The sequence below is a fragment of the Lissotriton vulgaris genome, chromosome 5 (assembly GCF_964263255.1).
Source record: "Lissotriton vulgaris chromosome 5, aLisVul1.2, whole genome shotgun sequence".
Lineage (NCBI taxonomy): Eukaryota > Metazoa > Chordata > Amphibia > Caudata > Salamandridae > Lissotriton > Lissotriton vulgaris.
In genome coordinates, this window is record NC_141693.1 from 809841594 (window position 1) to 809867368 (window position 25775).

The following is a 25775-nucleotide window of genomic DNA, read 5'->3' on the forward strand; positions in this document are numbered from 1 at the left end:
TGCATCCTCTATTCCTACGTTGTTTTAGCAAGCAGTAGATAGATCTATCTCGGCTATCCTAATCTTATTTAGCCTCTCCTTAAAATCTGTTTGGATTTTCTTCCTCTTATAATTTGCAAAGCTGATTGTCTCTCCCCGTACTATGGATTTAAATGAGTCCCACACTACTTGTGGAGAGGCATGCGCCTTCTTACGGATATACTGGATGTCATCAAGGTTACTCCCTTGCTGTTCATGAAGTCAGTCAATCTATTTTGGACGAAGTTTGTGGTGTGGTGCAAAGACCCTCGGTCCATCACCTGCAAACTAAGCTTTCTCATTGATTTCTGTTCCTCCTATTCTTGGTCCACCAAGGCTTTACTGGGTTAAAGGTCAATTGTTGGACCTCCTTCTTCTTTCTACTTCAGCCTGACCAGCTCCCATTGTTTGTTACCACTTGTGAACTCAAGCTGCTGTCAGTGTAACTACTATATCCCACCTTCTTTCCTTACAAACTGGAGCTTTGGATTTAGGCATCCTTTTTGGAAAAGGTCGTATTGGCCTTTCCAAGTGAGGCAGGCCGTCCCACTCAAAGCTATCTTCTCTCCACTACATCCCTCTGAGAAGGAGAAGGAGAAGCTGCATCATTTGGGCCCCTAGCTTTTACATATTGGGCTGAATTAGTAGTAGATGCCCAACCTTGTTATGATGTGAAGGTTTAAGCAGTCCAAAAATAGGCCTTACCAATATGGCTCATTCTTTACATAAAAATATGCTGTCTTGGCCAAAAAAGATCCTCCTGAAGGCCTTGCTCCTTCTACCAGAAGTAAGGCCACAACTTTGACCTTGGACAGGGGTGTGCTAGTGCTAGACAGCTGCCAGGGTCCTTGGGTGTCAATCCACAAAGTGACCAGGAATTATTGCCTTAACTCTCATGTCTATAGGGAGGACTAATTGCCAGCTTGGTCCTGCTGCATTTCATGTATTGAAGTCCCACTCCTCACACCCTCAACATTTCAGGCCGTCCTGCTTTGTAATCTACTCAAATGATGATTCACACATTTCTTAACCTTCGGTAACCCTTTTTCCGTTGGATTCTTTAACTGCAGATTCTTCCATCCTGTTCTGTGGGGTGGGCGTCTAGTTGTTAAAAAAGTTCCATGTTCTATTTCTGCACACTGCCTCAATATGTATCTGTCTCTGACGTTCCACGTTTGACCACATGGAATGCTTTGTTGTAAACCCATATCACTGCAAAGTTGTGGCACCTATATGTCGCTCCCTGCATCACTTCCAGATGCTTGACGGGGCCATCATAGAGTTTGATTGGGACACCTATCGGCACGTAGAAACAATTGCTGGAAAAGGTTGCTGATCCAGTCTGGGGTCTGTGGTAAAAAGGTGAGGAATCCTTTGTGAGAGTATCTGCCAGTATTTATATTGTTCATGAGGAAATAGCTAGCTTTGGAGTGAGAGCAGGAGCCCGGGGCTAGATGTTAAATAACTGGTACTGCACCGCATCTGCAAGTTGTAGACATAGTTCCCCTAATATTTCTTTAAACACCATTTCTATGAAAAAGGTAATACGGTTGCATGTTAGTGGACCTGAGATGAAGTATGAGAACTTGCAGGAAACAAATCCCTCTGGTACCTAAGCAGTCCTAGATGTTGTAAACTTTATACATGTATACCAATAGCTTTACTAAAGTTATCCAGGGTCACAATAAGGCCAGCCTATTTAATTGACATAGATTCAACTTCTAAACTTCAAGAAATGGAACAAACCGAAAAATTACCGAAGAAGTTCTAAACCTAAGGCTCCAGACTTGGAAGATTCCCAAGAGACCGCCTTAAAACCTGTGGGGCTCTTTCAGTAGATGTCCTTATAGAATTATTTTGTTCAGCCAGGAACACCAAGACATTTAACCCCATTTATGAGAAAAAAAACATTGTTATAACTCCATTCTTTGTTAAAACGTGTTGCACTCCTTAATGTAGATGCCAAGTTCCACATCAACATTTTGTCCACTTATCTAAAAGTTCTTCCTCCATCATTGATTCGTGAAGTCCGGCATTTATGAGGCTGGCCAACATTCTACAGTATATGAAGATTTGTTTGTTTGCCCTAAAATAATTTGCGTGGAAAACTTAAGCACTCCTTAGATTTTTTTTATGCTGAGAAGGCTTTGACATGTTGATCTGCTTTTTATGGGCAATGTCTTGGGTCATTTCTGAACATGGTACAGAATGCGAAGCATTGGTAAAAATGGTTCTTTCGGATTAATACTTTGAAAGAGCACTCAAGAGTATCCCGATTGATATTTTAATTACACCTTCATAATTTCACATAACAAAATTTACGCAAAATTACTGACATTATGCTGTTATGCCACATTGCGTAATTTTGGGGAGATATTTTAATGCAATATGTACCAATTGGTTAATTCTTTTTTTAAATTTTTTTATTTAACTGTTTATATTTATTTTTCTAAGAATCAGCCAAAACGTCAACAGGTGTATCTCGTAGGTTACAAAATTATAAACTTTTATTTGTAGAAATGCAGACCAAACCATGAAACAATTCCTTTTGACATGCCCCCCCCCCCCTCCCATCCTATACAATAGTCATGTCTTATTTAGCATGTCCCCTTGATGGACCCAGAGTGTGTTACGCCACTTGTGTGGACCCCTGTGTACTAAACTGCGTCTCATTCGGGCCCTCATCCATCAAATCTAAGCTATAATAACTCCGCTATGACTGCCATATCTTCCTGGGGCACCCTCTTGCCGCGTATACTGTTTTTTCCGCCCCCATATATAGGTCCATATTTGCCCGCCATACAGCCATGGTGAGCAAGTCTGCCCTACCCCAGTATTTAGCATAGCTCTCTTAGCAACTATGATGCCTAGGTTACTCAGCAGTAATTTGTGTCTGGGAGTATCAACATCTTTGTTTATACCTTGCAGAATGTATTTTGAATCCTTTTGGATCTGTGTTTCGAGTACATTGTTAAGAGAGAAGTGTGGCTCAGGGGTTAGAGGCGGCAGACCCGGAAGCTGAGATCGGCCCTGGACCAGGGTTCAATTCCCCGCCTCGGCGGGTCTTGGGCTCAAAAATTCCACGGACTCGATAATTCTCGCTCCGGTGCCTTCTCGACTCACGGGTTCACACTCTGCGACTCTGGGCAATAGCTTGCTTAATCTCCACAACGGCCCCTCGCGGCGGGATGCCTGGCTTTCACCTTGTGGATACCCTGCCGGGGTTATCTCACCAGGACGGGTTCCCTAAGCAAGCGCCGGGAAACCCACTGCGGGTAGCTGTGCGCTATACAAGTACAAATACATTTACATTTAAGCTATGTCACTATCCGTAATGAATACCTGCATATTAATTGACACTCCCACAGAGTATGGGTATAGGAACCCTTTTCCGTGCTACATCGTAGACACTCTGGAGTCTGTGCTCCGCCCATGGCATGGAGTCTCGCTCTGTCATAATATACCCTATGTAGTACTTAGAACTGTATTGGGCGTAGCCTAAGCTTAATCGCTACTGCTCTGTGATGTATTAACGCGATGTCTTCCAGTGTACGAATCGTTTCCTCCCATTTTCTTCTAAGTGGGGATAGTGTATCAGGAATATTATTAATTATCTTTTTGTATGTCCAGGACACTGCCTTTTACAGTATTTCCTCCTGTAACAGTCCGACTTCTAACGGTGCGTACTCGGGATATGTTGTATCAGGTTTTTGCGCTCTCCAGGCATGTTGGAGTTGTATGTATCTGTATTGTTGTTTATTGTACAAACTATACTCCTTTTGGAGTTCTGAAAAGGTTATGATTTCTCCATTCCTTATTATGTCCCCTATTGTTGTGAACCCAATTGTGTTCCACTCTTTAAAGCCCTGCAGTTTCGCTAACTCGGGCAGTTGCTTACCCTCCCATAGCGGCGTGGATTTAGTTAATCACTTTTCCCATTTCATCAGTCTCTTTTCAGACTTCAATCTCCCTCTGCGTTGCGGGTAATTAACTTCTCATTCCAGGGCCTCCATAGAGGTAGTGTAAGTGGGAGTGCTTCTGGAATTGTAGCCTCTCCAGAGTGTATGTTGGGTGATCACCAGGTGCATGCCCCCATTCATTAATAACTATTAGGTGTGCTGCCCTATAGTAGGTCAGTATGTCTGGGAGGACAATTCCCCATTGTACTGGCTACGCTGTAGAGTTTGAAGTGCTACTCGTGGGTGGCCGCAGTCCCATAGCAGTGTTTGCATCTCATCCATGAGTGCCTGAAAGGCAGCGTCTGGGATTTTGTAATACGTGTTTTGGAGGATATAGAGCAGGGGATGTTTGTGGGCCCAATAGCTTCAACATCCAATTATCTGCAGACCTGTTTCTGCCCATAACAGATGGCAGAAAGGTCCAGGGCATTCATTAGGGCATTAAGATACAGGATCCCTAAAAAGTTGATGAGCACATCTACATGTAGCTGGAAGAAAGATTTCTTACCTACACCAGGCAAAGGCGGTTTCCTAGGGATAGAGTATTATATCAGATATTAATTATAGGAGTCGTTCTCTGTGAAATAAAAACATTAGCAGCACACATGCTTCTCACTGGTGACAGTGCAAACAACACATTTCATATGTGGACAATAATTAAAATCATGCGTACATTCAGGCAGCCTGACTTACCCCACTGTGGGCTGATGCTTACACCATGGTCAGGACCAAGGTAGGCAGTTCTTTTAGAGCATGGTAACGGTTAACAACCATTACTTCGCATCTTTTACTTCGCACTTCTTTTACTTAGCATCTTTTACTTATCATTGTCTTTTACTTTGCATGCTTTTACTGAGCATGCCTTTACTTTGCATATGCCTTTACTTTGCATATGCCTTTACTTTGCATATGCTGTTACTTCGCAGGAGAAGAGTGGACCATGGGCAGAGAGAGGTAAGTGGGGCAGTGTAGTTAGGGTAGTGTAGTAGTGTATGTGTAGTGTAGGGTGTAGTGTTTTAGGATGCTGTTGTAGTGTATGTGTAGTGTAGGGGGTAGTGGTTTAGGGTAGTGTTGTAGTGTATGTGTAGTGTAGAGGGTAGTGGATTAGGGTAGTGTAGGGGGTAGTGTTTTAGGGTTTAGGGTAGTGTTGTAGTGTATGTGTAGTGTAGGGTAGTGTTGTATGTGTAGTATAGGGGTAGTGTTTTAGGGTTTAGGGTAGTGTTGTAGTGTATGTGTAGTGTAGGGGTAGTGTTTTAGGGGTTAGGGTAGTGTTGTAGTGTATGTGTAGTGTAGGGTAGTGTTTTAGGGTTTAGGGTAGTGTTGTATTGTATGTGTAGTGTAGGGGTAGTGTTTTAAGGTAGAGTTGTAGTGTATGTGTAGTGTAGGGTAGTGTTTTAGCGTTGAAGGTAGTGTTGCAGTGTATGTGTAGGGTAGTGTTTAGGGTTTAGGATAGTGTTGTAGTGTATGTGTAGTGTTTAGGGTAGTGTATGTGTAGTGTAGGGTAGTGTTTTAGAGTTTAGGGTAGTGTTGTAGTGTATGTGTAGTGTAGGGTAGTGTTTTAGGGTTTAGGGTAGTGTATCTGTAGGGTAGTGTTTTGGGAAGTGTAAGGGGCTTGGAGGGTAGTGTTGCTTTGTATGGAAAGAAAAAAAAGAACCTTTATGCGTAGTAAAATCCTGCGAATAAAGTACTGCTAAGTAATGCCTATTTAATGCTTTTTAATGATTTTGCGAAGTAAAGGTATGCGTAATAAAAAACTGCTAAGTAAAGGCATTTGCGAAGTAAAAACTTTGTAGTAAAGGCATGCGAAGTAATAGCATGCTAAGTAACGTCATACATTCCATGGTAACGTTACCATGTAATAATAACTCAATACATGACTCACAGGGTTACATAAATATTCATAACATGGTTAATTGTCATTGGCTTTCCTCTGAGGGACTGGGACAGTTGGTTGAATTATGACACTGCTTCTTCATTATTGCCAACAGGAAAAGCTAGGGCCGCTAAACTAAGTACCTGGGTTACCTCATTTACGGGCAAGGAATGTCATCCTGAGCACAGTGATGGTTTACTAAGAGTAAACGGTCCCCTAATAGAAGGAGTAAACATTGCACATATAGGACCAATCAATGGCTATACATGCTGGTTCACTAATAGGTAAATGAGAAAGCTGCCATTCGGAACAAAAATGTTAAGTCTGAGAAGAGGGAGGCTGCGTGAGACATTCGACTCCTGCTTAAATACTTATTCACATTGTCCAGGAGTGTGCCGACAGAGAACCTATGCCATATCCCTTCAATCTGCTGTCCGGAATGCATTGACTGTGGCGGAAGCAGCTTAAGAGGTGGTGGACTTCATATTGGGCCGTGGCGTGTTAAAGCCGTGCTGCCAATCTGAGGAGTTCAGCTTGCTGGTAGGTCGCTCCCCCACCACACAGTTCCGCCTGTGTCATGACCCTGCCCCAGCTGCCGCTGCTGTAGAAGTTGAGGCCCTCCTCCACCCGCAGGCTACCACCTGTGCCTCATTCCTGGTGGCCAGTGGTAGGCCTTAGGTTTGTATCACTGTCTGTCTGTTCTATCTTCCCTGTACTGCCCATACTGTCTCCTGGTGTCTGTGACCGCTGTTGCCTGTCTACCCCATGTGCCTGCATTCTTATCTGTGCCCGTTCTTTTGCCTTCTGTTCCCTGATTGCACTCGTTTTTCGTGCCTTCTGCTCCCCCTCGCTGCCCCCGATTTGTGCCAGTTTTCTTGCCTCCTGTCCCCTGATTGTGCCTGTTTTTCTTGCCTTCTGCTCCCCTGATTCTACCCGTTTTTCGTGCTTTCTGCTCCCCTGATTGCACTTGTTTTTCTTGCCTCTACTCCCCTGATTGCACTCGTTTTTCTTGCTCTGCTCCCCTGATTGTACCCGTTTTTCGTGCCTTCTGCTCCTCTGATTGTACCCGTTTTTCTTGCCTCTGCTCCCCTGATTGTACCCGTTTTTCTTACGTTCTGCTCCACTGATTGTACTCGGCTTTCTTGCCTCTACTCTCCTTTGTGCCTCTATGCCATTTGTTTCCCCCATTTTTTGTGACCTTTCTGCCCTTTCTTGTGACTTTTTTGCCTCTGTGCCACACGCTTCCCCCCGTTTTCTGTGACCTTTTCTGCCCTTTCTTGTGACTTTTCTGCCTCTGTGCCACACGCTTCCCCCCGTTTTCTGTGACCTTTTCTGCCCTTTCTTGTGACCTTTGTGCCACTCATTTCCCACCGTTTGTTGTGACCTTTCTGCGCTTTTTTGTGACCTTTGACCCTGCTTGCAGGCAGGGCTCCCCCACGCCACTGCTAGTCACCTGACTGCCTGGTTCCTGCCTCCTTGCTGCCTCCTTGTTTCCTCCTCGAGAACAACAACTACACCAACTCCGCCAACCTGGGCCTCAGACAACTCGTCGCTGCACCCACCTACGCTGCCAGCCACACGCTGGATCCCGTCTTCTCCAAAGGCTCCCACGTCGCCTTCGACCACACCACCGAACTCCACTGGACCGACCACCGCTGCATCCATTTCACCTTCAAGAAACCAACCACCGCACCCAACAGCTGCCTCGCCGCTGCTGGAGCAAAGACACCGAAGACCAGCTGATCACCTCCCTCGCCAAGAACCCACCCACCGACCCCACCAACCCAGACGCCACAGCCCGAAACCTCCGACAGTGGATCGACGACTGCGCCAACACCCTCACCCCAAGCAAGAAACCCTCCAACAGCCACGCCAACAAGAGCCACCTGGTTCACAGATGAGCTCCAGACCTCTAAACGCGCATGCCGGAAACTGGAGAAGACATGGCTCCCCGAACGAACACCAGACAGCCACTCAGCCCACAAGGACGCACCCGCAGACACCACCACCTCATCAGATTAGCCAAGAGATCCTCCTTCAAAGATCGCTTGGATAACAGCTCACACAACAGCAAAGAGCTCATCAGCATCGTAAAGAACTCTCCAACCCCAGCGCCAACGCCGACATCCCGCCCTCACAAGAACTGTGCGACTCACTAGCCATCTGCTTCCACCGCAAGATCGCGGACATCCACAACAGCTTCAACACCATGACCGCCCCGACTACGCCAGACTCCACCTCCCCTGTGAACACCACCAGCGCCAACCGCCTGACCTCCTGGTCCATCATCAACAACGACGAGGCACGCAAGGTCATGAACTCCATTCACTCAGGATCTCCGTCTGACCCGTGCCCACACCACGTATTCAACAAAGCAGACGCAACCATTGCACCCCAACTACGGAAGGTCATCAACATCTCCTTCGAAATAGCAACATTCCCGGAAAGCTGGAAGCATGCCGAAATCAACACCCTCCTCAAGAAGCCCAAAGAGTACCCCAAGAACATCCGGCCCATCTCCCTGCTCCCGTTCCCGGCAAAGGTCATTGAGAAAATCGTCAACATGCAACTGGCCTGCCATCTCGAAGACAACATCTTGGACCCGTCCCAGTCCAGATTCAGACGAAACCACAGCACCGAGACAGCCCTCATCGCCGCCACAGACTACATCCGGCGCCAACTAGACAACGGCGAAACATTAGCCCTCATCCTCCTGGACCCGTCAGCCGCCTTCGACACGGTCTGCCATCGCACTCTAAAGAAACGCCTCCTAGAAGCCGGAATCCAAGAGAAGACTCTTGACTGGACCACCTCCTTCCTCTCCGGCAGAACCCAGAGCGTCCGCCTCCCACCCTTCCGATCCAAAGCCACCGACATCATCTGCGGCGCACAAGTGGCCCGCCATCACGAACTCAACATCTCCTACGCTGATGACACCCAGCTCATCCTATCCCTCACCAAGGACCCAGACACCGCCAAAACCAACCTCCACGAGGGAATGAAGGCTGTCGCCGATTGGATGAGGAGCAGCCGTCTGAAGCTGAGCATGGTCAAGACGGAGGTCCTCATCCTCGGACCCACCCCCTCAGCCTGGGACGACTCCTGGTGGCCGACCACACTGGGAACAGCACCGACACCGACCATGCACGCAATCTAGGATTCATCCTCGACTCCTCCCTCTCCATCTAAGCAGGTCAATGCTGTCTCCTCCTCCTGCTACAACACTTTCTGCAGGATCTACAAGTGGATCCCGACCGAAATAAGAAGAACGGTGACACAGGCCCTCGTCAGCAGCAGACTGGACTACGGCAATGCACTCTAAGCAGGAATCCCAGCCAAACACCTACGACGACTACAATGCATCCGAAACTCCTCCGCCCGACTGATCGTCAACGTCCCCCGCCGCAGCCACATCACACCCCACCTAAGAGACCTACACTGGCTCCCCGTTGACAACAGAATCACCTTCAAGCTCCTCACCCACACACACAAAGCACTCCACAACGCCGGACCAGCCTAGCTGAACAGCAGACTCAGCTTCCACACCCCCACCCGCCAGCTCCGCTCCGCCAGCCTCGCCGCTGTCCCCCCGCATCCAACGAACGACTTCGGGCAGCAGATCGTTCTCCTACCTCGCCGTCAACACCTGGAAAACCCACCCTACCCACATACGGCAGACCTAAGACCTACTGTAGCAGCACCCCCTCCCCCCCCCCCCCCCCCTCCCCTCAGCGCCTTTGGACCCTCACGGGTAAGTAACGCTCTTTACAAGTACTCTGATTGATCGATTGATTGGAGCACGCCCCAAGGGCACATTATGAAACCGTTCCCGGTGTGTATTTATTTTTTTACCACACTGCATATTATTGTAAAACTATTGCAAATGTGAAGAAACACAAAACCGATGCGTTCTACGGGTAAAAAAAACCTTTCAAACTACAATTTAGCCCTATTTGTTGACGTATAGTTAAGGGAAGGAGAATACCTTAAAAAACTCTTAGAACCCAGTATTCTTAGGGGTGATATCGATAAGGATGTAGAAGAAGGAATGTTGGTGCCTGTGGTGAGATGAATGCAGAACAGGAGGGAGTACGATTGATCAGGAGGGTTCTCTTGTCTGTGATGCCCGGGGACTTGTATGAGGAGGAGCACTAAAAAAATAATTACAATAATAATTGTTCCCATCTGATCACTCCTCTAAGCATTTATCCAAATCAAGAGCCCCATACAGTGGTATTGGAAGGTGCGTTCCATCGGTTTGCGATTTTTGACACAAAGAAAAATAGAAGGGTTATTATAACTCTCGAATTCACATTTGACCCCTTTCTATTAGTCCTCAGTCTGTGGATCCAACATTGCACATAGCGTAAAAGCAGTCTAGTCATATCCATGTGGTTTACTTGACAGTGTTCAATGACACATAATTGAAGTTCATCTGCAGAATAACTTTTCCAAGACATTTTGTAAGCTTGATCTCCTTTTTAGGTCTAGTGGCGATTACCGAGCGAAAGCGCGGTCTCGCTAGAGACCTATTGTCACCGGCTCAGCTTCCCAGGAGACAAGAGATGGCCGCGCGCATAATCTGATCGGAGCGGGCCGCGCGCGCGGGTGCACATCTCCTGTTTCCTGGGAAGCCCTAACACATACAGCCACACCTCCCCCTGCTTACGCATGCGCACACACAGACGCACACGAGCGCACATACACGCACGCACACATACATACAGAGACACCCCCCTCCCGCCGCCGCACACATACACACACACGCTCACACACACACATGAACGTATCAAGACCCCCGCCGTCCCCCCTACAACTAAGCCCCACTCACCACCACTCCGGACTTCTTCAGCCTCTGCGGGGCTCTCCCTCGGGCATGGGAGCCCCGCGTCTCCACTGCTTCTCTGTCCAGGCACTCCGTGGGCGTGGGCTTCTGGCAAAAGACAGAAGTCCCGCCCCACCACAGGTTTCGTTTTTGCCAGTGCGCGCGCACGTCTTGTGATTTCTGTCAGCAGAAGTGTGGTCAGGCTTCAGGACTGGCCTGGCACGAGGCCCCATGCCATTGTGCAAGAAGGGTTAGTGGGAGATGGGGCTGTGCAGCTGCACGGGTCGTGTCGCCCCTCCCAGCGCCTGCTCTGACACCGAGTTCCGGAATACAAGCGGATGAAGGCCTCGCACGATCAGGTGCCCTTTACCGCAATTCTGATGTCTGCACTTGGCAAGCAGCGAAATGCGTGCGAAGAAATTCAGAGACGTATAAATGCCAACGAGCGGCCGAGGCAGGGCAGCGCTTCCGACCAGGAAGTCAGATTACAGAAATTGACTTAACTAGTTCCACCCACCCACCCACCCACGGAGCGCCTGAAACTTTGCAATACTTGCAGCTGCCCAGGGCTCAGGAGTTCCTTCATGAGCGAGAAAAGGGAGCCCGGCAGGGAACGCAGAGGTAAGTCCGACCTTCCTTTTTATTCCATTGGAGAAACATATTAACCTGGCCCCCAATAGGCACGGGCAGATGTGAATCCTGTCCGATGGCTGCCTAATGTTCCCATGACACGTCACAAGAACATATTTAATCAGCCCTGGCTTTTGTTACTAGAAGCACTTAACATGCTGGGGTATGAGAGTCCACGCTTGTAATGTGACAGGCAAAACTGCAATGAGTGGAATTGAATTTAACGCAGGCTAAAGGTCAGGACTGGCCACATGTGATACACAAAGCAGGACTGCCGGCTTACTCGGCTCCACCTTTCATCTTTCCAAGATCGCCAGATTGAGTAATAATGACAATGTGCTAGCACTGGAGATAATTTGTGGTTTTTCATGTAATATTTTAGTAGGTCATCCAGTTCTGTTTGCTCTATGATGTCCATGAGGGTCATTGAGGACAAGGGCAAGGTTGTGTTCCTTGAGCCTTTACTCCTGGTCTCCGTGGAGGCTCCATGTAGTATATCTGCGTCCTACAAATCACCTCAGTCGGGTGCTGTGCACTGTTATGACTATTTGAGGAGCTCTGCAATCCATTTCAGGCAGTTTTGTGGTGTTTTATTCATTCTCCTCGTGTTTTTTAAAGTTTGCCCGATACATAATTGTCAAGTGCCCTCGTGCCTAGTCTGTGAGACCAAAAGTTATGAATAAGAACGAGTGACTTAATCGTAACCACTGGAAATTGTTCTGGGAGCATTACATTCCATCTGATTTTTTGCTCACTGTGCCACCCAAGGAAAGTCTTGCCTGAGCGGCTAGATTATGCTCCTCTTGAGCAGGCATAGAGCAGTCCAGACGTTTGAGGCTTTTGGGACACCTGAGAGGTGCACCCTGAGGCCTTTCAGGAGAGTGAACTACGGCTCGTACATTGTACATACCCTGCTACTTACCTTACATAAAAAGAGGTGGATGGTGATCCTTAGATGAATTTTATTACATTCCATCATTTATTTATTTTGCTGACTAAACCTTTCCAGACAGGGAGCAGCCATATGCCAGGTATTCTTGGCCCCACCCCGAGAGGGGTAGGGTGAGCCGCTAGCCACACTCCAACTTACCAGGAAAAACAAGCAATGGCAGACGTGCGTTTGTTATTACTTCTACAAACTATAGCCCCTATACAATGTTGGTATATAAAAACTTCAAGGCGTTAGTTAGGCATACCAGTGCAACTCAGGATGACTCACTGAAAAAGACACACAATGATGCAGGGGAATCCTCTAATTAACCTTAACCCTTGAATACATGGCACTAAATATTAACACATAAATTAGAAGTTTTACTGATGAATCCAGCAATCACGATTTGTTTTGCTCCACGTCATGGGTGACGCCTACTGCTCAACCTGGAGTTTTAGCAAGTTGTATATGGTTTTGCTCTTGAACGTATATCCCAGCATTCAGAGGTATTTAACTGAAATACTAGGCTAGGCTGGGTGAATTTACTCCAGCATGGGACCAGAAAGTAGTCGTGTGATGAGTGAACCACACGGTGTCTCACCAGAACTAAAGAGTTGGGTTTACTCCAGGACCCACGTGCACTGCGGTGCAGGTGGCAGAGCGGACGCTCTCCATGGATTTAGGTAAGACAGTGTCTACTGGCAGGTGAGAAAACCGAAATAGATACCACTATTTTCAGTGGCCATAGATGAGCAGAATCAAACGCAATGCATTTTGGTTTACGTACAGAATAAATCATGAAGTGCACTTGCTCGAGTTGGAGAGCAGAAGTGACCAGAATTATACAGATGAGACTTTTATTTTAATAAAATGGAAAATGGAAAAAAATACAAGAGCCTTGCCTAGCCAACCTGCCTTCAAGAGCACATTGGGCCCCGCCTCATTCAAGGTGGACTTCCCCCCCTTGCCCAGCCTTATTGGTACCACCTAGAAAACCATGGACGGAAGCATAGGCATCTCTAAAACCTAACATGATTGGCCTTTGGTAGGGATGTGATCTGAAACCATACTCTAAAATCCCCGGTCCCCAATTCTACCTCGCTCGTTATACTCAGTTAAAGGGGCTTTTAGCCAACCCTCTTCATCCATTGGTCGGCTGTCATTCACAGTTTTTTCTCTTCCCAATACAGCAAAAAATGGGGCGATGGGTCAGCCTACTTCATCCTTTGGGCTACCTTCACTGTGAGTGACAACATTCTGCTCTTTTACAAGAGGCACACAGTAAGTGATGGACTAGTATGGCTGGGTGTAGTTACAATACAGAGTTTGCAACAAAAAAAATCATGCAACACATTGTCATATACAATGCCATTAACTCAAACTTTAATGCTGCGAGACCTATTGCATTGCAAATTCTTGGTACACATAAAGGTACTGCAATGTTTAATAATCCCGATTCTTATCGCTTGTGTCCTCATTCCAATATATAGAATGTTTCAGGGACATTCTATCATGTAGATCAAATTTATGGAGTTCGAGTTGGTAAACTACTTAAGTTGCCAGGGGGTTGCTTTGAATTTTTTTTGTAAATTTGACAAACACTGCAGTGTCCTCAAGGGAAATGGCCCCTGACAAAGTTTGGTTTCACATGATGAGTGTGGACTAACATGTTGCATAGGTTGCAGCCTTTCCGAAAAGCAAACAAGGGTTGTCAGTATTCCCTTGTCCTGAGTTTACTATTCTCCAGAGTTTGTTCACTAGTTTCTTAACTTCAAGAATGCTCAGACAGAATGTTGTGACACAGAACAGCTTGTCAGTATCTCATCTTACTTTGGGAGTCAAAAACTGTTCTCTGTTGTTTTTTGCTGCCCTCTTCTTAGCTTTCTGATATTTTTATCAGGATAAGTCTTTTCTGTTAATTTCTTAGTGAGTTTTTCCGGGTGTTTCTCATATATGCACAGATCCATGCAGTTTAGTCTGAGGTGAAATAATTGGCCTACACGAAGATTTTCCTTCAGCGAGCGAGGATGGAAACTATCAAATTGGAGAAGGCTAGGGGTACCTGTCCTACTCTACGCCGACGATGCTGTTCTTATTTCTAGAACAGCAAACGGCCTCCAGAAACTTTTAAACTCCTTCCACAAATTTATGGAGTCACGTGGTTTAAGTATAAACAACTCCAAGTCTTTCGTTATGAAAACAGGTAAGGGCATTCTGAAACCTGGTCACTTCAGTTTAAACGGGGAAAAAATCCCTTCAACCAACTCCTTTTCTTACCTCGGGGTTCTGATAGATCAAAAGTTATCATGGGGACCAGCAGTCTCCAAAAAGAAGGGTGAAACTACACGGGTCAATGCGGCCATCCTTGGCTTTGCAAAAAAGATCGGCAATTGCCCCTTGGCCGCACTGCTTAAATTGTACCAGGCAAAAAGCGTTGCTATTGCCTGTTATGGGAGCGAGCTCTGGGGCTATCGTAAGGTTAAAGACCTAGAGGTCGCAGAAAATAACTTCTTAAAAAAGATCTTAAGACTGCCCAGGGGTATTGGGAACTACTCAGTACATGAGGAGCTGGGGGTCCCCTTTCTAGGTGACAGAATAGCAATAAGTCCAGTTTTATGCTGGCTGAAATGTTGGCTAAACAGCGAAATTCCACTAACACACGCCCTACTGAAAGAAGCTCTACAGCTAGACGGGAGATTTAAGATACCGTGGGTAAAGTATATAAAGGATAGCCTAACGACAATAGGCCGATGTGATTTGTTTTATGCCCCAAATACAATTAGAAAACCTGATGTGAACCTGGTCAAGAATGCCATAGTTTTGTTAAGATGTACCGACAGAGAAGAGGCTGAGACACAGAAGGTCAGTGTCAGGAATCATCTATTGCTAAAAACATGCTTGCAAATAGAACCTTATTTGACATGGCCCATGTCCAGCTATGAACGGTTCCTTTTAATAAGGTTCCGTTTTGACCTTTACCATCTTCTACTGGCATTCCCCAGTGGCGCTCAGCGGGGCGAAGTGTTGCCAGCTTGTGGCTGCGACGGGAAGTCTCCTCAAGATCTGGCCCACTTCCTTTTTATCTGCCCTTACTACTCTACTCCACGGAATCTATATCTTAAACCATGTCTTAAAAAATTGAGCTTCACACAAATTAAACCCGCACTCTATTATTTACAACTACTGAATATTGACTGTACCCTGTTTATTTGTAATTTTTTAAAAAAAGCCATCTGCTTTAGGAAAAGCATGGACGGCTAATCATGATGTAAAAAATGTGTGCTGGTGATTTTTAAGCTTACAGTTATTTATATTTTTAACTACATACTTCCCTTGCCCTATTGTCTGATATATTGTACTGTTTATTGTGTCATTAATTGCCTTTGATAATGAACTGTAACCGTTTTAATTATGTGATTTTAAAATGAACTTTTATGATTGTAAAATCTACAATCGAATAAAGATATTGAAATGAAATGAAATGGAGAAGGCTATTTCTATCAATTGCATTATACGAAACCTCTGTCTTTGAAGTGCTACTCTGGGTAAATATGTAGGTCTAAGAAGGCCAAATCCGGTTGCTCAATTCTAGTAGTGAAGTTAAGTTAAAGTGCAGGTTGAGTTCATTCAGCCATTCTGAAACAGTTTTCACTTCATCTTTAGCACTTTTGCAATTAAGGAGGATGTAGTCAATATAACTCTTCCATGTTCTTATGTACCGTTTGGAATATGTAAAAATGTGTCCCTTGATTGCTTTCTGGCTAGGAACACTGTGTTAGTCATCCAGTGCTTGGCAAGGCTCTTGTTAACGTTTGTAATTGTGTCATTAAGCAGTCGTAGACATTCTGCGCGTGATACATCTCCATGGGAAGGATAACCACAGCTCCACTTTTATCGGCTGGTTGAAAAACAATTGAAGGATCTCCCGACAGCTGTTGGAGGGCTTCTCTTTCCTTCCTATTAATATTTTAGAATGGTCTCTTTTTCTTAAGGTTGTCTAGTTCCTGATTCTTTGCCTGTTCAAAATACTAGCTCTTCTGGAGGAGTTTCATATGCAGCTGGAACAAATGTGGATCTATTTCGTAAGCCAGTGTTCTTATTGGGTACATCTTAATCATCTGTTCCTGAGTTATCAAAGAAAACCCGGTCTAATTTTTCTGTGAAACTCTGCCATCTCCATCTTAAGTTTGAGGAAATCATTGTGATGGGTAGAGGCAAAACTAAGACCTTTATTGAGGTGTTTTATCTCTGCATCATTGTTTCACTCAATTGTAAGTCTGATATCTGTGTTTGGTATCCTGATTTGCTTGTTCCTGGTATTGGTTCCTTTTTCATCTGTTTGTTCATGTTCTGATCTCCTTCCTCCCAGCTCACTCCCCGATTCCTACTTTTTTTCACCCCTTTGTCGGCCTCTGCCTCAGTTTAAAAAGAAGGGTTCTCGATGTGCCGTCCTTCTGAAGGAATTCCCATTGCTTTTGGTCAAAGAAAGCGATGAGTATTACTCATTATAATTCATAGTGCACCTTCCTAGGGAAGGACAAAGACCCGGTTTTTTTTTCAGCCCTGACCGTTGGACCAGATGGTAACCTTGGACTTGCAGGATGTGTCCTTTCATCTGTCGTCATGCAGTCCCTAAGACTCTACTCTCGTTTCATAGGAGGGTCAGAGCTGTTTCAACATGCCATTCTGCTCTTCGGCCTTATCGAGTGTTCATGAAAGTCATGTCAGAAACACATGTATGTATCCCCAAACCTCAATGACTGACTGCTCAAGATAGGCTCACTGCAGTCATGCTCCGACCCCCTTCAGATAATGGTCACACTCTCATCTCCTAGGTTTTCCATCTGCAAACAAAGTTTACAGCTGAAGCCGGCTTACAGCGTCCCCTTCATCAAGGCCATCCTGGACACAATGGTGTTCAGTGTGTTTCCATCCCTGCAGCACGACCTGGATATTCAGGATATTATCCTGATGTTTTGGACTCAATTCTGAGTCTCAGTGATGACGGTTCTGAAACGTCTTTGACTCCTGATCTCATTAATTCTCCTGCTCCCTCCTGCCTGCTGGAGTATGTGGGCCTTGCAATTGGGCCTCCATTTCCATTGGGCTCAGCTGTCAGACAAAATCTGCCTCTAAGAGATAGCCCAGACCCTTCACTGATGGCAGGTGGACCTCAACTTGTCATGCAGCAGGCAGTTGTCCAAGCCCAGAGCTCAGAGAAGTGATACATACATTGTCTCCAGTTTGGGGTGTCCTTCGATAGGTGGTGATTAGGGGTCAATTGTCCCATTGGAACCAACGTTCCACAATACTCTTCTGGAGTTGCATGTCTTCTAGCTCTGGAAGCCTTTCTCCCAAACATCAAAGGGAGGCCAATGTGGGTCTTGAAGGACAGCATGACTGCCATGTGGTACTGCATCAAGCACCGTTTGGAGATGACTGGATTTTCACAGCTTCTCCATGGTTGTCATCAGCTGGTAGGGTCATTCCAAACCAGGGTGGACAATCTCAGCAGATGTCAAATGGCGGAACACAAGTAGCATTATGTGAACCATTCAGTCTGTAGTTGGGCACAGTGCTCCTGTACACCTTTCCACTGCTGCCTCTGCTGCATCGAGTTCTAAGAAAGATCAGCACAGACAGAGCTTATGTCCTTTTCATATCTCCAGACTGGACCAAAAGTGTGGTACTCCAACTTTATGAGCTAGAGTATTTGACCTCTGACCTGTCAGCCTCTTCAGGAAGACCTCCTTGCCCAGCAACAGGGCAAGGTTCTGTACCCGTAACTCCACAGGCTACACCTCTATCCATGAAGATTGAGCTCCGACAACTGAGCAGTTTCAACATACCTGGGAAAGTATTGGATGTGATTCTTGCGGCTAGATGCCCTTCAAGTAAACGTATCTATTTGGGATGTTGGATGAAATGTGTGGCCTGATATGGGGGCTGTCACCTTGATCCCCTAGAGACCAAGCTATCTGAATTTTGGATTGGTTTGTTTTATGTCTAACCCTGGAAGGATTTATTTTGGGCGCAGTTAAAGGTTATATTTTGACTCTCTCAGCGTTTTTACAATAAACGTATACGTTTTCTTTGTTCAAGACACCCATTATGATGAGATTCCTGAAAGCAGTGTAACACGTTTCCACCCATTCTTTTCATTATGCCTCAATAGGAACTTAACTTGAACCTTACATTTCTAATCTGCATGCTGTATCCATGCATAGCTGATCTCTATAGCTCCTCCCTATCAAGACTGTTTGCCTTATCGTATTTACCTCTGCGCTCCATTGCAGTGAGCTTCAGGTGCTGTCAGTGCAGCGCGTACAGCACTTTCTTTCGTGTCAGTGATTCTGAGACCTCTTGCTTCCTTTCTGCCAAAAGGTTGTAGTGCCCTTCACGTCGGTCAATCCATCACCCTGTTCAAATTTTTCTCTCCACCCCATCCCTCTAGACCATATGAAGGTTTCATATTCTACATGGTGCATGCAGGGGACAAAAAAGTAGATGGCCGCTTGTTGTGGGGTTTGCCAGTGCTAAGAAAAGAGTAAAGCAGTACAGAAATTAACGCTATCAAGGTGGATCATCCTGTGCATAAAGACTTGCTATGCCCTCTCTAAGAAGCATCCCACTGAGGGACTACAGGCTCCTTGGCCAGTGCCTAGACTGCTTCCACTGCTTGTGCTGGCCATGGGGTGTTCCTGTCCTAGACGTCTGTCAGGCTGCACCCTGTTTATTGGTGCATTTATTCACCAATCACTTCTACCTCAACAGGTACTTGTGAAGGGAAATGTTGTCCTCTCAATCCAGAAAGATTTTTGGTTGTCTACTCCTCAAATTCCTCTGTTTATTGTGTGGCACTGCTTTATTATCTATTCATACGTTTAGGCATTTGAGGTTAGAGGTTTTATCAAGAGAGCAAGTTACTTTCCTTCAGTAACGTGGTTTCTGGTGGATACTCTAACAGCAGATTCCTCCCCATGTCATACCTCCTCTCCATTTTCTGGAGTGGACCGGTGACTGTTAAAAAGGTCCCAAGTTATATTCAGCGTACTACCCCCAGCAGTCTCTCTTGGTGGGTCCACTTATGGAAAAGGGCGTGGTGCCTATATGTGGCTCTGCTCTGTCACTTCCCGGCTGGTGTGAGCCTATCCCGGAGTTTGACAATGCCACCTATCAGCATGCGAGAGCAGTTACTTTTAGAAATCCACATCCATTCTGGGGCCAAGGGAGAGAGTATCCCCTCGAGAGTGTTCTAAAGGTAAATACTCTAATCTGGGAGCATAATCAATGTCACGCTTTACCAGATATGTCCATTATCATGTATTAATATGGTTAAAAACAGTGAGTTATGATTCAAGAATGATAACCTTGAAGGTCAGTGCTGCCAATTATCTGCCACTGCTAAAGAAATCTTCGCCCATGTACTTTACATATATATTGATCAGCATTTGAGATGATTCGGGGCGTTAAGCCTCAGTTTTGTAGCTCTTCTTTAAAAAAAAAAATAGCCAGACTGTGTGAGCTAGCTTAGAAGGTGCTAAACTACAGCTTGTGGGCAGTTGGAAGACATTTCTGATGGATACTTCTAACTGCAGATTCCTCACCTTGTGCATATTTCCCAGGTGTCAGACTGCATCTGAAAGCTTTAAAGCAGTACTCATGTGTACCTGCAGGTGGCATCATGCAGTTATGTGCAGACGTAATTCTCTTCCGGAAGTGGCAAGTGGACTTTCTTTCTGTGCCTTCACAACTCTGATCCGGTGCTTCTCTCTGGTCTTAAGACCTGTATTTTCACCGTACCTATCAAGTGTGCAGGGGAAAATCTCTCGATTTAAACCATGTATGAACTGCTGAAAACACATGAAGTCTGCTTATGGTGCCTGGGGACAGGGCACAACTTCTAGGCCTGCGACGATCCCAAGGATCTGCAGTCGGACCTCTACCAGCAGGTCAGCCCTTGACACAATCTATGCTCCTTGCCTCCGTATCCGATTCAAAGCCAACTTTGGTCTTAGCACCATTCACTACACTGTTACCTTTTCCACCGACAACAGATGTACAGCCATCGTGCTATCTTACTCTTAATAGAATCCACCAACACCTTCACAGACATTGTGCCCGACTACAATTGGCAAGCAGTCCCTTGACAATACTTCAGATTTTGATACATGCCCTTAGCACGTGGTAGGGCCCACATTTTACACAATCTTTTTGACACTAGCTTAGACAATGACGACTGCAATGAAGAGTTACTGAGTTCCCCAATATGATGTGAAAAACTGATCTGAAGAATTTGATGGTGCCAATTGCCTGGATACTTCTTCAGGCACTGGCCTTGTGTCTTTCTCTACCATAGAGGAAATTTCTTGTTGTCAGTTGTTATACGAAGGGCAGCAGAAGTTCTAGACTTTCAGCTTCTCACTGTGGAAGTGAAGACTAATGTGTTGACTGAAGTACTTCAACCAGGCCAGGCACCCACATAACCACTATTCGCATTTAATGATAATCTTGCGGATACTACTCGGTCAAAACCACGTTCAGGTCTGCCTGTTAATTAGCCGGTATCTCATTGCCATTGTTTCACACCAGGTGACCCTGCCTGGCTGGGGGTGAGTGTCTGAAAAGTTTCAGCGCTCCGTCCATCGTCTCCTTGTGTTTGCTTTGTTCGCCCTAAGTTGACAGGGTATGCCCAGACATAGTTCCTTTGCTTATTTTGCCACTGGATTCAAGCTAGCCTGGCTGATGAGGGCTGAAGCCCAAAACCGATACAAGGAGGCTTGCTTCCGGTCCAGGGAAGACATGGCTTGGTAGTTCAGGCTGGACTGCTCCCATGAGACACAGGGTCAAAACTGGGTCAAGACTGATTTGCATATGGCTGTGTCTGAACTGGGATGACTAAGTGAGCTAAATAACGATTATGGATTCAACCCAGATCTGTGACCGGGGGGGGAGTGGGAGTGCCTGAAAAGTTTGTGCTCCATCCATCTCCTTGTGTTTGCTTTCTTACTCCACACCTGATGCCAGAGACCCCAGTGGTACAGGCATTCACAAGCAAAGTAAATCCCAACCCTTTTCCCTCCACTCCACCTGATTTTGAATCTAAAAGAATAGAAATATTTGGGAAACTTTTATTTTCCCCTCTAGCAGCCTGGCCCTGAGCTTGTGAATGTCAGCTGCCTTATAGTCTGCTAATCTTATGCTCTTTAGAATACCGTCTCACTCGTCCTACCAGCTGTTCCGAATCACCTTCGGGCGTCCCTTACCAGGCTATGCAAGACTGCCGCAATGCTGCAAAGTTTGTCATATGTTCTGGCTTGGACATGACTGTCTGTCTAGGTCAAGCAGTGGGCACTAGCGTGGCTCTGACGCCAGGACTGGATGCAGTCTACAGGCCTTTCTGTGGATATCAAAGCATCCTTAATGTACATGCCTTTTGATGACTTGTCGTTTTGGTGACAAAGCGGACTCAGCCTTGCTTTCTGATGTGCAGGCCCTTTTGGCCAAAGGGACCACAGAGAAGGGTATGTCCTAGGAAGTGGGGATTTGGTGTTACTCTCACTACGTCCTTGTGAACAAAGGAGCAGGAAAGCCTTTGTTTTAGATCTCCGTGCTCCCAACACCTTCCTGTAGAAGGGCAAATTCAAGATGCTCATGATAGCCCAGGTCCTTATTACCCTAGAGCCCAGTGGCTGGATGGTGGTGTTGGACCTGCAGGACACTTAATTTTTGTTACCCCTAACCTGCAGTCCTTCCAGCATTACCTGCCGCTCACGGTGGGCAAGGAGCATTTTCAGTGCACAGTGCTCCATTTTGGCCTCACTAGTACTCTTGTTTGTTCATGAAAGGGATGGCATGGCGTACATTTTAAAGAAACTGGCAACTCTACATTAGATTCCCTAATTATCAAAAGAAGCATAACTTTTATATATTACATCAATGCACAAAGTAAAGTTACCAGCCTGTAATTGAGGCACACGCATTGCATACAAAACCAAGTGAGTGCATTATAGCAGAAAGCTCTCTCCCAGCAAGTCAAGAAGGTTCAGAAAATATTGCTTAGAACCATTAGGAAGAAGAGAGGTGGTAGCCTACTAAAGAGGAATTATAGGTACTAGATTCAGATCTGGCATATTATTTCTACCTGGGATTACTGAAGAGATTCACCAGCAGAGAGAATTTACAAGAAGAACCACCCCCTGAATCAGCATTGAGCAAATATGAAAGAATGTCAGGCAGTTTTGTCCCCGATCAAAAGGAATTATTTCCTGGAGATTTTGGCTTTCAAGTAGCCCGTGTATTTGGCTCAAAGCACTCTGCCATCAAGAATGATGTGTGTTCCTTCTGCCTGCAGTCTTTAAAAATCACAGCTGAAGTTGAGGTCAAGAAGGATAGTAGAATAGTGGTCATTCTTGGTTGTGATTAGGATGGTGTTGTCAACTACCTGAGGGAAGGCAATGTCTGTGCCACAACATTGTCCAAATCTGGATGACTAATTCTGAAGGACGTTATTCTAGTTGATCTGATCATGTTGCTTGAAGACTGCTTTACCAATGATTATTTCATTTGTGCGCAATGAGGAGGTAGTTGGTGAGACCATCTACATCCCTGATATCATTTTTCTGCAGTGAATGGATCTGTCCTGTTTTACGAATTCTCAGAAGATTCCTTCACTGTTTGAGGCTTTGCTGTTCAAGAGGGGTGTTATAGCATCTCCTTGGATGGATTTCACAGTTGATGATGTAAATTACATGGTCTTCGAGGGTGGCCTGGACAGAGTTCAAAATGTTTGTGAATTGTCCATACCTATTTCCAATGGTTTTATGTCAGCCCTTTGACCATGAATGGGCAGATTTCCACTCTTGAATCAGTGGCGTTCCTTCCTATTATTGTGTTTGGTCCTCCCCTGGATATTACAGTCTCAGTGTTCTGATTGAATGAGTTGTATCCTTTCACTGTTGACTTGAAGGGACTATTTTTCTTCATCCATCCATTCGGCACTCGTGGGGTACTTGTCTTGGTGTCTCCCATGCGTGTTCCTCTAACATCCCAGGGCCCACCCCCACGCACTTTCTTTTCACTCAGTCACCCTTTCAATTCCCCGTTTGTATTTCTTTTTTTCTTTTTTTTTTTTACATTTGTTTATCAAACTTTGCCATCATTCTATCCATGGTCTCTGTATGTACTCCTGCGTGACCGATGCACCTTCTGCCGCTCCCAATTTTCAGTTTTACTTTAATTATGTTGGGGGGCTACCGTCGGATGCAAATTGCTTCCAAGCCATTATCCACATTTTTTTTAACGCTGCCCTACACCATCTTTTCAACATTTAAATGACTGTTTTAAAATGGCTGTCAGCTATGTTGAAGCAGTACAATAAAAGTGCCAAAATGGCAGAGTCCATCACAATACATGTGCCCGCATCAGCAGCTTATTTGGATTTGATACATGCACACGCATGCATCGCTGCCGACTTGGAATTGCTTTTCTTTAATACAAACCCATTCCAAGATGGTAAACCTTGCTTTCCCATGCATTGGACACCAATTTCAATTTTGAGTGGTTTTGCTTTAATAGAAAACCTATACCAAGATGGCTGTCATGCCTCCGCTTCCATTTGTCTGCTTAAGTCATCATGCGTCTGTTTGCATGCAATGTGACATTCATGGCCATTTTAGCTTTAATTAATGCCAGTACTTACCTTTAATTCATTTCATTTAAAATTGCATTCTCCTTTTAAGATGCTTTATTTCAGATATAAAATCATCAAAATGTGGGCAACCCAATCTACCTATGTGGGGTTGGGTAACAAGGGTTATCTGTTTAAGGTGTCAACAAGGGATTTTAACTACCAGGCAATTTCAAATCTGTAAATAGTTTAGATGCTCGACTGTAGCATCATAAATTAATTATCATGAACATGTATTAAATTAAATCTAAAAAATGAATGATTCTGAACAAAGCCGGTTGTATTTCAGTTTTTATAACTATTCACATATGATTTCAGGGTACAAACGTTTCTTCAAGTAAGTACATTGATCACAGGTGTCCAACAATTACATATAACACTTCATCCTGGTTGGCAATGTACCAAACCCATTTCATCAACATAGCAATAACAGACCTACACATAGGGCCTAGATTGCATCCAACTATGTTTAAACAGCTGGACAGAAAATGGGTTTCTTCGATTTACTAGAAGAAATGTTTGTACCCTGAAATCATATGTGAATGGTTATAAACACAGAAATAAGCAATACACCCGGCTTTGTGGAGTCATTCAATTTTTTAGATTAGATTTAATACTGTTCATGATAATTAATTTATGATGCAACAGTAGAGCACTCAACGTATTCACAGATTTCAAATAGTCTCTTAAGTCTAAAATCCATTGTTGGCACCTTGACATAATTCATATAGAGGCATTTGAGGTAACTTGCGGTGATATTCAACATAATTTATATTTTAATGGATTTACTTGACTTTGAGTTGTAAATTGTTGGATTCTAGCACACCTTTAACATCAACAGTAATCTGTTCAAAACCTTAAATGTTACTTCATGCTAATTTTACTGACGTTGCTTCATTGCAGGAGTACATCTATCCAGATGCAAGGGACAGACAGTACTTACTTTTCTTCCATAAAGGAGCCAAAAAGACCCGTTTTGACCTAGACAAATACAATGAACTCAAGGATGCAATTGCTCAGGTAATAGAAATGTGCAATAGCATTAAAAAATGGTGTGCCTCATGTTGCTTTATAATAATGTCATAGGTCCTCCAATATATATTAAACTGTGATCAAATATCACAAGCATGAGGACTAGTAACACTTTGCAGCTTGAATTCTCATGACTACGCCCTCTAACTATTGGACACAGTTGTGGTGTGCACTTCAAAAGCGGTTGACATTCAGAGTCTTTACTGTTGAATTGTGTGTTGGAAAATGGGTTGTAGATTCACTATGTCCACTTGGGTGTAAAACCACCTCCAATACAGTTTGTGTTAAACCATGTGTAACTTGGGGTCGAAACCTCTAGTAGCAGCATGTTGGGAGTCAGTGGATATTTAGTTCCTCTTCTCCTGTCTAAGTGAACCCTGATGACAAACACCCTTCGTTGACTGTTACGGGCCAGATCCGTTCTGCCGAGTTTTGTTGTGATGCACTGCACCAGTGAATTTCATTTGAGATGGAAACAGTCACAAATCTGTTAATATTTATATTTTTGGTTGCCCAGTATTGAATCTTTCATAGATTCACTTGCTTGAATCTTCCCCGTCGTCATGGTGGGAGTCCCACGGTAACATAAGAAATAGCAGTAATACAACATCACCATAGAACAGAAAACTCACTTAAGTAACTTTTCAGCCTTATTTTAAAACATCCAAACTTCAGGTAAATCACAGCTGAGAGCTCAAAGTTCCCTTCCCCACAGAGCCACCATACCTCAGATTTCTTACCGCATGTTATGTGATAGGGAGTCTCCCTGAGCTTTGCTCATTACAGTATTTTCTTCTCAACTTTTGACCTCCAGTCTC

The 25775-nt window shown here is 45.0% G+C and overlaps 1 protein-coding gene across 2 annotated transcripts in view; it reads left to right on the plus strand.

Moving 5' to 3' along the window:
• The window catches only part of MCU (mitochondrial calcium uniporter), a 774118-nt gene that overhangs the window by 736574 nt on the left and 11769 nt on the right, over positions 1-25775 (plus strand). For both annotated transcript variants that reach the window (XM_086922280.1, XM_086922281.1), the window contains one exon: positions 24829-24945. In XM_086922280.1, coding sequence (XP_086778406.1) covers positions 24829-24945 — 117 coding nt within the window. The remainder of the gene's footprint in view (positions 1-24828; positions 24946-25775) is intronic.